General features: G+C 44.9%; 1 protein-coding gene across 1 annotated transcript in view; it reads right to left on the reverse strand.

Annotated features, from left to right (window-relative positions):
- Window positions 1-11,621, reverse strand: part of LOC149329301 (uncharacterized) — a 33,627-nt gene extending 22,006 nt beyond the window's left edge. The window contains exons 1-2 of the mRNA XM_089559224.1: window positions 10,601-11,621; window positions 8,985-9,620 (exon numbers count right to left, since the gene is read on the reverse strand). Coding sequence (XP_089415350.1) covers window positions 8,985-9,620; window positions 10,601-10,682 — 718 coding nt within the window. The 5' untranslated portion in view covers window positions 10,683-11,621. The remainder of the gene's footprint in view (window positions 1-8,984; window positions 9,621-10,600) is intronic.
- Window positions 11,622-12,564: the final 943 nt, after the last annotated feature.

Below are 12,564 nucleotides of genomic sequence, written 5' to 3' on the forward strand. Positions count from 1 at the left end.
AACTACTTTATCCAGAAGCATGTTTGGTGACCGTTCGCGTTAACTGAAATGGCTTAACTTGATACCCACAAGCTAGCGACGGCGACGACTGCTGCTGGCCGTAAAGCACTGCTCGGCAGCCCGAGTCATACCGCCGCTTCCCGTTCATCGTATGCTCGTCCTGCGATGTAAGCAATAGTTGCTTTCATGTCACTCTTGTCAAAACTACACTCGTTGACCATTTGCATTCGCTAAAACTTGTGAATTCGTTCTTCACAATCACCGATTACCCTGCGGGCTCGCCAGTCGTCGCTGAAGGGAACGGAGTCGTCGTCGACTGAAATTAATTTGGCAAGTGGTTGTCGCTAGTGAGTGTCCATGTGTGCACAGGTGAAATATAGGCGCTCGTTTCGCTTATTTCCAATCCGCATAATGTATAAGCGCGCATGTATTCGCACCGTCACCTCAGCGCGTTTTCGCTCAGCCGCCGAACTCCCGAGGGCATGAAAGCTGACCGTCCGCTGATCGGACTAGTCGGTGTCGTTTAGCCAAAAAACTTGTGCCACTACAATAATATTATAATAAACTAGATAGTTCGCTATAATCACATGCTGCTGTTCACCGTGATAGTGCCGTTGTCGGACTAGCGTGACCGTAGTCGTCGTTGTACACTGAAAACGAGCTGAGAATTTCGAATGCGTTTGGAAAGTGCCGTGTAGCACCGCGGGAGTCCGTCGAGTTCGAATTCCATTCCAACTCTCGACTGCCATTCGACTCAGATGTCATTCGAAAGTACCCGTGTAGAACAGGTATAATCAACGCGCCGCCGAAGAGCGTGGAGGTCTCGAGGTAAGCTACGTCTGTTCATCGCTTGTATTTTTCTGGCTCGCATCTCTCATTGTTATTTCAGACTGACAACAGCAGGAGAATCATTCGTATTTGACCCCGGCATTCTTCGCAAAAAGAGTACGCAGCCCAGCCGCGGCGATCAGATGACATACGGAGCTGACTGCCAATGCGTGCGACGGCGAGCGTATCCTGTCTCCGCTGCGCTGCTCGCCGCGAGAGGCGCCTCCGTCGGCGCCGGAGTTACGTTCGCCCGTTGCCTATTCCACATCAAACACCCAAGGTGCGGCAAACAGGAATGTTATGAAGTCAGGTTAGCGCCGTTCGCTCAGAAACTGGAGTTTTTTAATTACCTTCAATGTTACGCTGCCTGGCTGTCTTTGAAAGTTCAGGGTAAGCCTTTCTAAATACAGGAACACACTAGGCTTGCGGGTGGTTTGTTTTGGAGAGCGTTTCACACCGCTCCAAAAACACGGTAACGGCAGCAGCGTGTTTGCATTTGCCTGCCTTGCAACTGCAGCTCGCGGCTACAAGCAGTCTAGTGGAAGATAGCTACATAAAAAAAAATGAGTGAGAGTGCAGCGCTGACTGGCATTAGATAAAAAATATTTATTAGCGTTGACCGTTTTCGGTGGCGCAGTGATGCTAGTCTGCGCAATGCACCGGGCTGCTACTTCGCTCCCGTCGCACGACCACCTCTTTCACATTGTGTACATGGCCTGCTTCAAAATGCTTCGTTCCTTTCCTGACGTTCGCTCCTCGAAAGAATTTTGCAGCCTCATGAATGAATAGGTCGAAATCCCGCCTCCACGAACAGCGGCAGCCGCTAGCAGACGCCATCCCTTCGCAGTTGCGGGGCGAGCCTTCCTGACAGGGACGAGGAACTGGCCGCGCGGGGCAGCTGAACGCAGCCTCGACGGTGGCGGTGCCTGGCGGGTGCAGGGTGCCTATTGGGACGCAGCTTGCATGCCATACCAGCATGCAAAGGGGGACGACCAGTATATACAAAAAAAAAAGCCTGGCGAGATGCAGTAACTAGTGGCTGTTTGTACCAGTTTTCGGCGCAGGCTGCTGGCTACAGGTACCGCCTTTTTGGATATGGTTCACCAGTTTGTACAAGTCACCACAGTGCACCTGAACACTTTTTTTGCGTACCACCGAAAGAACTAATGAAAGCATTTTCCACGTGATTACGGACACAGAAGAACGCAGGCATCGATCGCCACGAACGTGCTGTCTGTGCTAAAGCCCGCTACAAGAGAAACAAAGCATGGAAAGCTCACTGGCGACCGAGTGAGTGACACGGTCACGGCAGAATACACACACGTAATGAATTTAGACAGGTTAACGTCCGTTACAGCCATGCAGCCTGTTGCGTTTACTTACCCGCCGATGGCAGTGTTGAAATAGCAGGTTTATAGGAATAAATCCGGCAGGTTTCACTTGAGCACATTTGGCTGTTATTGTGGTTATACACTCCTGCGGCTTTCATGTTACGTAAGGCATTAACAAGTAATCCCGAATATCTCGTGACTGCGCGGTGACACTTCGGCACGCGCGCACAAAGACGGACCACGTCTTCACAGGCGCACGCTGCAAAAGTGATGTTCACAGGGTCACAATGAAGTTATCCTTGCTCTGTATGCGCACAGATTTTCTTCTGCAAAGCTTCTTCTTCTCACAGACTGACAACACACAAAAAGGAATATGTAAGGCAACAAACTGAGGAACTGACACAACTGACAACACACGAAAAATGTGCGATTGTTGAATGATGCCGCCCGCGATGCAGCTTGCGCCTTCATACATCGCACCTGCATGGTTGGCGTATGCCCATTTTAAATACGAATAAACATTATGAGGACCATGTAGACAACCTAAATTAACTATATCTTATAACGCTGCAAAGTTTCAGTCGCAAAGTGGCCGTCAGTTATTGCAGTTGTGACATTCCAGCGCAAGCGAAAGAAAAACCGAAACTGGACACTGTTGGCTCTTGGGTCCGATATCGCACTTGGCAGATCGCAATCCTTGCAGGCTTTGAATTTTATAGCCGGCTTAACTTGCACGTACGACGGTTTATTAGTGCTATTAGTGCGTAAGCTCTTATCCGATGGGGACGAACCCCGAGCACAAACGTCCCTTGTCAGCCTTAGCAGCTGGCCTAGCGCGAGCGCTCCTTACCGAGGCACTGCACGCTCATTGTCGTCTTTCCCTCTTGGCAATGCAACGCCGAAAAAAGTGGTCTAACTCAAAAGACCTATTTTTAAAGACTGTACGAAATCTTGGGTGGAACATCCTGCATATGTCATTTCCTTGAACCTGAATGAATAGTTTCACGGTTTATGGGGGTTTATCTTACCAAAGCGATTCGGGCTGCGAGGGACACTGTAATGAAGGGCTCCGCAAATTTCGACCACCTGGTGTTCTTTAACGTGCACTGGCATCGCGCAGTACACTGGCCTCTAGAATTTAGCCTTCATCGAAATTAGAGCTTAACCGTTGACATAACAGTCAGACACAACACTACTACTCAGGCAAATAAAAGATGGTGGCATGAGCATACATTTTATATTCTTTGAACGAAATGAATCAGACAGGCACCTGAGTCTATGCCTCGTGGTGGTGCACACAAAAAAGCAGCTGCAAAGGAGCAGGCAGCACATGCGCAGTGTAAGTAAACTTATGGAGCGGATGATCCATAAGTGCATATAACTTGGTTTCTCAAAAGCTGCAATGAGTACCCCCAAGAAATGAACAGGTTTCGTCAGCACAGATCTGCAACTGACAATGTCATTGCCTTCGTCACATCACTTGAATAAAACCTACATGCTGGGCGCACCCCGATCACTGTTTTCTTCGACATCAAGGCTTCTGTTTTCCACCATGCCATTCTAGCAGCCTTGGCCAGTCTTGGACTTGGAGGCAACCTGTACAAGTGGATCTAAAACTATTTGAAAGAGCATCAAATGTTTATGAGCACCCCACATGGCCCAACACTGCCTCACGCAGTAGAAAAGGGTGTACCACCAGCCCTGTTGTTCAATATCACTCTGGTACAAATAACACAAAACTTAGCAAAGGGAGCATACATCACGCTTTATACAGATGATATCTGCATCTGGAGTGAATCCAGATCATGCCACGCCATGCAACGATCTCTTCAGAAAACATTACTAAACACCTCCATGTACATGGGTCTCCGAGGACTGCACCTTTCCCCGGAAAAAAGTGTTACCATTGCATTCACCAGGAAAAAAATGATCAAATATCCGCTCCTTCTTGATGGGAACCTGCTACCCTATATATGGACAAAATGATCCCTCGACATTGTCATTAACCGAGACCTTTTTTGCACACCCCATGTTAAAAAACTCCGTGCGAGAATGCAGCAGCATCACAAATCTTCAAGTTTATGGCACGAATGCACTGGGGCCGCAATTGTCGCTCTATGGTTCTCCTTTATAAGGCCTATGTTCATGGTGTTCTGCGATATAGTTTTCCAGTATTGCAGAAAATGTCACCTACAAATGAGAGGACACTGGAGGCAGCATGAAACACCTGTCTGTCTTGGCCTCCCAAGGAGCTCCTCCACCTTAGGAACACGGAAGCAGGATGTCTACCGCTCGAAGTCTTCACCGCACAGGTAATGATACTAACCCATCTACGTCATGTACTTCAAGGGAATAAACATTTCCTGCACCGAGTCCATACAACCCACAGCAATTCCGTCTTTGGTCAAGCTGTGCAGCTATTGCATCTTCCTGCCATCAGTCAGCCACGTAAACTACTGGCTCCAAGTTTTCCTCCTTGGACTCTCTCACCTCTTGTAATCAAACAGTTCATACCGGGTGTCACTTAGAAGAATGGTGTGCCGCAAACTGTGCTGCTACAAACTGCTCTGAACTACTTAGCTAAGCAGTATTCGCAAGAGACACACATGTTCACTGATGGCTCAACTTCTCACGACTCCTCTTTATGCAGCCTTTACGTGCCCTCGTCAGGCCAAATGCTTTCATGGCGACTACAACGTAGGACATCCTGTAGCACAGCAGAGCTATACGGAATAAAAGCAGCTGTCTCCTATATCCTGCGCCATAACCCAGGATGCTGGGTAATCTTCACAGGACTCGCAAGGAGCGCTACAAAGCTTGTCCAGCCTACTGAAGAGAACAAATCACCAGCCCATTTCTCATGACACTGGATGCCTGCACCACTTGGCTGTTGCTGAAAGCCACATTATAATATTACAGTGGATTCCAGCTCACTGCGGCATCTCGGCCAATGAGAGAGCAGACGAAGAGGCCCACAAAGATCTACAGCACCATAACTACAAGCACATCTTCTTCACAAGATCAGATGCATCCCAACTCGCCAAACGATGTACCCAGGATGATAAGAATCCTCTCTGGAACTCGCCAAGTCATCATTACCCCTTTCTCCATTACATCGTCCCATAGCTCAAATGAAGCACTGCCGCTTGGGCTTCTGCATCATCTAGAAACAGTTTATCATCGCCTTTGTCTTAATGTTGCATTTACAAACATTCAAGGATACCGCTTCAAGCAAACAGACATACTGACATACTAGACATACTAGACATACTGACTAGAGGCATCACAGACCACTGCTATTCCTTGTGCCTTGTCTCCATGTAGTTTTTCAATAATTCTCTCCGACTGAATGCCTTTTGGCACAAGTCACACTGATAGGGTTTTTCACCCCTGTGGGATCTCTCGTGCCTCACAAGGACCGAGCGTTCTGTGCTGTGGGTGTGGCCATTAAAAGAATAGAGACATCTAATTTTGGTGTCATGTTTTCTCCTGTATCACCAAGTGGTATTTGCGTATGACTGCTAAAAACTTTATAATCAAATTTTTCTGTCATGCTGTTCCAGTTTAGGTTTCAAGAGCCGAACGATGGCTGTGATGTCGAAGTGTTGGATATACCTCACATAAGGCATAAAAAAACTGCGATATAATCGCTGCTTCATCACTTTAAGTTGCTAGCATGCTAGAGCCAGTTTTCCTCAAGATCCAGAATGAAAACAAATGCATAAGCACTGATTATACTGTTGTTTTTTCATGCCTCATGTGACCTATACCCACACTTTGACGTCACAGTCATCGTTCAGGTGTTGAAACCCAAACAACATGAGAAAGAAATTTGATTATAAATTATTTAGAGGTCATAGGAGAGTACCAAGTGGTAATCCATGTATAAAAATGCCTTACGCATCATTACAAAGAAGAAATCACGCACCCAACAGTTAGGTGCCTGTATGCAAAACCTAGTTATGCAAAACCATCAGGAAATTGACTATCAATCGCAACGATAGTTTTTTGAAACTATCGATAGTATAAAAACTATCGATAGTGGAATCAATAGTATTGCTATCGACAGTATAGCTACCGAAAGTATTACTATCGATAGTATTACTACCAATAGTACCGCTATCAATAGTGAGACTGTCAACAGTAAGACTGTCGATAGGAACACTGCTGATATTATGCTTTTGTTGGCCAGTGGTATAGCCAAAGCATTTGCGATACCCGATTAGTTTTACGGTATTATGAGGTTTAACATCCCAAAGAGACTCAAGCTATGAGGGATGCCGTAGTGGAGGTCTCCGGTTAAATTTCTACCAGCTGTGGTTTTTTAACGTGCACTGGGACTGTTCGGAAAACTAGCTGGAACTGCAGCCGATGAAAGAACAAACAGCACAACTTGTGCTGGCTAACACGACGCCATCATGCACCGTAGACGTCTTTTTGTGGATGTAACCGTTGCAGAAATACTTTTCGTGCTCATGCTTTGCAACGAGGATATTCGCACACTAACACTTAGTTCAGGAACTTTACATACAGAACACCCTGCATAGCTCGGTGACTCGTAGGCTGCGAAAATGGATGAGCCTTGTCAGTTACCCATACCATCACCTCCATACCATACATTCCGGAAACCAAGTTTAGGATGCAGTGGGTAGGCACAGTTGATTTTGTAGAATCAATAGTACTATATACTGCAAGTAGTATTGATACGGCTATCGATAGTACTATCAATAGAACTATCAAAAGTTTCATTGATAGTACTATCGATGGAACTATCGAAACTCCAACTGCCATCAAGACAGTGCAATCTTACAGAATGCATACATCGCACAAGACTCAATGAACGCAATGCGATCCTTGCATAGGAAAAGTTTAGACCCCTTGAACCTATGTTAGCAGGTGGAAGCTTTTACAGAATAAACTGCTCAAAAAAAGCAGTGGTCTACCTATAGGACGCGAGATGTATATGGGTTAACTGTGTTTGAACTTCAAAGAATGCGAGTGCAAGACATAGAAAGGACTTCACAATGTGCAGCGAAGAAAAGTAGGAGCTATTCAATTTGAATTCAGCGAAAAGGTTGCTCAATGTTTCTTATCAGAATGGATCTATGTAATGGAGCGTAAATGCACAGTGGCTGAGAAAAACAGAGGTTTAAAGTTTTCTCCAAGGCAACCGACAAAACTACCACCCATTGTCGTGCCACAGAAAATGTAATGCCATTAGACAGGATAGCCTTGCTGTGGGGACCAGAACCAAGTGCTGAAACAAGTTACGATAAAAATTATTTCCTGGATGCAAGGCACAATGATGTCTGTGGACGCTCAAAGCATAACGCTAAAAAAAAGGAAGCATCACTATTTGAAGAAAAGGCTAAACAAAGAACTGCACTGCTTATGAATTTAATGCACAAAACATCAAGTAAGTTTTACAAACAGCCGCAACATATTCGAATTTTGTAATGGCAACTGTAATAAAATACTCATGTGCAGTTTCACACAACAGACCTAAATTACAAACTTTAAAGTACACCACAAAATAAGAGTGTCTTTCATACGCACCAATCCCAGCATATTTTGTTTCAGCAGCCACAACCCTAGCAACAAGTTATAATGAACACCTTACAAACAGCCAGAATGTATTCAACAATGTGAAATGGAAACTAGAATAAAATACTTGAGTGCATTAAGCAATTTAACAAAAATGACCCAAATTACAAGCATTACAATACATTACAAGATTACATTGTTTGTCTTAGGTACTAATCACAGTAATTCTTGTTTCAGAAGCCGTGACCCTTGTAGCTTGTTATCAAGAACACGTTATGTAAAAAAATAAAGCTTTTTCAAGTAACACCAACAGAACAAAGAAGCTAGCACAAAATGCAATGGTCACACAGAGGTGATATTCTGACAACGAAAACAGATTAAAAATGGTGTGGGCACAATGCTCCACAAATATTACGCCATTTATATCCAGCTGATATAGCGCTCCGAGAAATGGTGATGTCGATATTTGTGAACTCTTTTTGTTGGCTTTCATACCAAAAGAAAAGAAAACTGTTATAAAGCGTGCAGACTAATATAAGACACATCAATACGAGGTCAGACACCTGCCTTTCCCCACTCATTCCTGCCACGAGAAATGCTGGAATAAACACACAAAGATTAGCACCAGAGCACGCTCTCCTGTGTTTTCATGCAAACAGAAGTAGGTTCAATGATATTAATGAGTGAATTTATAATGACCGTCACAAAAATACGCCCACTCAGATCGCATGAGTAAAAAGAACAGTTGTGCACGTTTAACAACCCTCCCCCCCCTGAATCTTTCCACTGAGGCAGGCTGACAAATGGCACCAGCAATAGAGAGATTCAGCGTAGACGTAGACTGGTTAACTGAACGCCCCATGCCACTGCGCTTGCTTAGTCAATTTGCAGTAAACCGGTATACGTCTATGCTAATAGGTCTCCGGTATGCTAATTCTCTCTCTAATATTGGGTACAAAGTTTTTGAAAGTCTCTCTCCAAAAAAAAGTAATGCCATCCACGTGACTGATTTTATTTCTATTCATGCGAGTTTACAAACATAGCAGGCTTACTCTCCGTGTGCAGGAAATTCTTAGAGCGAGTGTGTGTATAGACTAAGGGAACAACAAATGTTTTTTTCTGAAAAGTCCGTGAAAGTGGACAGAACTTAAAATGTAATTAATGATGAAAGTTGGCTACCAACACCTTTCAAAGGGCATTCAGTTAGAATCTCGTTACCTTGCATATAAAAAGGTAGTTAGGAAAACATATTGACTATGGGCATCACAAACTACTGTTATTCTTTGTGAATCACCTTTTTGTGGAGTTTTAAATTTTGCCCCCGAGTAAATGTCTTTTGGCACAAGTCACACTGGAAGGGCTTTTCGCCCTTATGGGATCTAACATGCCTTGCAAGATGTGCACGTAATACAAAGGACATGGGGCACAGCTGGCACTGATACGGCTTTTCACCCGTGTGGGTACGGATGTGTCCCACCAGGTTGCTTCTCTGTGCAAAGCTGCTATCACAATAGTCGCAACGGTAAGGACGCTCGCCTGTGTGAGTGCGCTGGTGTTTCACTAAGGTGTCCTGGAGTGCAAAGCTACTATCACAAAAGTCACAAAGGTAAGGACGCTCGCCTGTGTGAGTGCGCTGGTGTTTCACTAAGGTGCTCTGGTGTGCAAAGCTCCTACCGCAGTCATCACAGTGGTATGGGCGATCACCAGTATGAACTCTGAGATGCACCACTAGCTGAAATCTTGTTTTGAATCCCTTGCTGCAATGGGTGCATTCAAACAACTTCTTTTCTACAGGTTTACCCCTGTGGTTACCACTGCCCGAAGCAGCAGATTCCATGCAGTGGCTCACAAGGCGCCTTTGACCACTTGAATCTTGCACAGGAGGTGCACCATGGTCGCTCTGTGTGATGACTGAACCTGTGTTATAAAGGCAGAATACTTTCAATCAAATGCAGGAACCAACATTGCACCGCTCATCTGGAGCTAGGGAAATAAAGATCAATGTGCAGGACATATTCGACAACAGCTGTGGATGTTTATAAACAGTTTTATTCAATAGGTCGGCCTTAAGGAGGATTCAGACCTAAAGATATCCCTAGGTTGAATTCATCATGCAGTTGAAAGCATTTCAGCTGCAAGAAATGTTATCATTGCCAACAAAACAGGGTAGCCTTTGAAATCCATCCAAAGCACTTGCATTACTGGCATCATGACGAACACTGTCCTCAGCCCTCCCAAGTGGGCCTAATAACTAAACAAATCGCAGTTAGCTATGTTCAGCTAAGGCTGTTTAGCACACAGCATACCGCCATTTCTGTTTTCTATATTGGTTCCTTAGTGGTAGTAGTAGTATAAAACTATTCCGCAAAATGGGACGGGGTTTAGGGGCTGGGATCTTGAGCAGCAGGTTGTGATCCTAGGTGCAGGATCCCATTGGTTCTTGCTGCCTCCTCGGCCCGCTCAACCAGCGCAAGCTGATCTTGCGGGTCGGACAGAAGCTCCTCCCACTGCTCGACTGATGGGTTTGTAACTATGGGCTCTATTGGGCTCGCCCGACAGCCCCATGTGGCGTGGTAGAGGGTGGCTATCTCTCCGCACCACAAGCATTCTGGAGTGTATTGTTTCCTTAGACAGCGTACAAGAGGAAGCTTAAGGCTAAAAACATGATGAGGCCTTGGACCCCTGCACAAGTCCTTGCATCAATGCACAGAATTCACAGGGGTGGCAGTTTGGTCAATAGTTCACATATTATGGAAAACAACTTTCGAGAATATTAAGGGCAAATATCATCATAATTCACCACAGTTCTATGAACAGAAGCTTCTGTATCCTTCATACTGCTCTTTGAAAGACAACCTTCAGGAGTGCATTTACAGAGAAAAACTGCAGATTCTAACCTGATGAGTTTTGTCCAGAAAATCCACAGTGTTTGTGGCCTCTGGTGGTCAAGCCTGCAAGTGAAAGACAGGTTACATCCATAAGACACAGGATTACATGTGCAACAACTCACATGGTGTTATGTGGATCAGAAGGCTAAAATGGAATGCAATCTCATACAACAGTGGCTCTAGGTTGTGTAAATTCAGTAGCCCAAGCTTAAAAACAATCTAGTTCCAACGCAAACATTCCAAGCTTTCAAATCTGCATGCAGGTGAGAAGTATGATTATGCTCATGAAAGAATCACAGTTACCTAAAAAAATCAGAAAGCTGTAGCAAGCAAACTAACAGCCACTTCAAAGACCTGTTCATTTGCAGCGAACTGGCTTCATAAGAAGGACTGCACAAGTCTGCCTACACAGGCTTAAGAAATAAAGAGCGTCAGTTATGCTTAGAGACAAAACACACCGGTACAGGATTCCTTTTTTTTTTTGTAGACCTCTTACACCCTTTGTACCGCACACGGGAAAGAAACCTTTCAGAGCGTGACAACTGGTAAAAAATTGATAGCAGTCTTGCTTGCAGCCAAGATTACAGCTGCCCACGAGTGTGGCCAACATGTCCAACACAGTGTGTCCCCAGCAGCAGCTCCAAGAGTGCCATTAACCAAATCAGTAGAAGCGCATCTGAAAGTGCACACAACTGTGTGTCCAGTGCAGTTAGAGATACCAAATTTACTCGTGCAAGGCCAACATCTCCAATATGGGATGAAAAATTGGGGGGGGAAAGAAGAAACTGTCATTACTGAGCTTTGCAATGCGCTACACTGAAAGAGGTTTAAGGTGACATTCTTTTCCAACACCATGGATAGCACGGAAAAAAAACGTCACTAGATGTATACTGACGAGGTGATCTCATCGGACAGTAACGAAAGTGAAAACTGATGATCACAATAAGTGAGATGGTGAAAGGGCAGCTCTGGCTAAAGAGGGCCATGTCTGAAGGCACTTTCTTCGACACAGGTTGGGGTTAAAGACCCATTGCTAAGCACTGCACCCAGCAAAAGCCAGGGGGAAAACTTGCGTATTGCATCACTGGTGGGTACCCAGTGCTAGTACTGAGATTCCAACCCTGAACATCCTACATGCGTGGTGCATGCTCCAATGACTATGCCACTGATGCGGGGAAAGTGAACGCAGTGAGAAATAAAGAATAAAAGTATAACTCGTCATCACCTATCGCATAATTCTGAGCAGAATCGCAGCAACACTAAATCAGACGAGAAAGTCTGGCAAATCTTGTATTACCATGGACAACAGGGTAAAGCATCCATAGAGCACAAAGCTGTACAGAAACACTGGACGAGCAAATTTTCTCGAATGGCTTCGCATAATAAAAGAATTTCCTCCTCAAAGATAATTCAAGGCACATGCAACCATCACGAATTGAAGTCCACACTTGATGAATTACAAATGTGCACAACAGCATTAAGTATTACAAAACTAAAAAAAAACATTGTCACGATCCACCCCATACAGCCAAACATTGCCTGCTCTTAAAAGAGCCTCAAAACGGAATGGCAGACGTCAGAATGCAGGCTAAATGCACACAGCAACAAACATAGCTAGGACAGAGTCAGGAATGCTTCGCACTTGACAAAGTGAGGTCGGGCACGTGTGACCAACCACAAGGAATCATAGCAAACTCTTCAGCAAAGCCATAAAAAGGCCCATAAACCATTGAACAGCGGCCAATATACCATGGAGAATTTGTCATATAATACTGACAGCAGGGGTTTTGCAGAGCCCCAAGAGTTCATAAAGCCCCAACTAGCAGACAAAGCAAGAGTGCAATGTGGTGGAATCACACTGAGTGACGTAAGCAAGCACTTGAAAATATCTGCGGCTATACAGCATAAGAATCAACATCAAGATTGATGCGTCAAACACACATGCACCAAAAGGCAAATTATTTCAACGCACG

The sequence above is a fragment of the Amblyomma mixtum genome, chromosome 9 (assembly GCF_055824585.1).
Source record: "Amblyomma mixtum isolate Tamu chromosome 9, ASM5582458v1, whole genome shotgun sequence".
Classification (NCBI taxonomy): Eukaryota; Metazoa; Arthropoda; class Arachnida; order Ixodida; family Ixodidae; genus Amblyomma; species Amblyomma mixtum.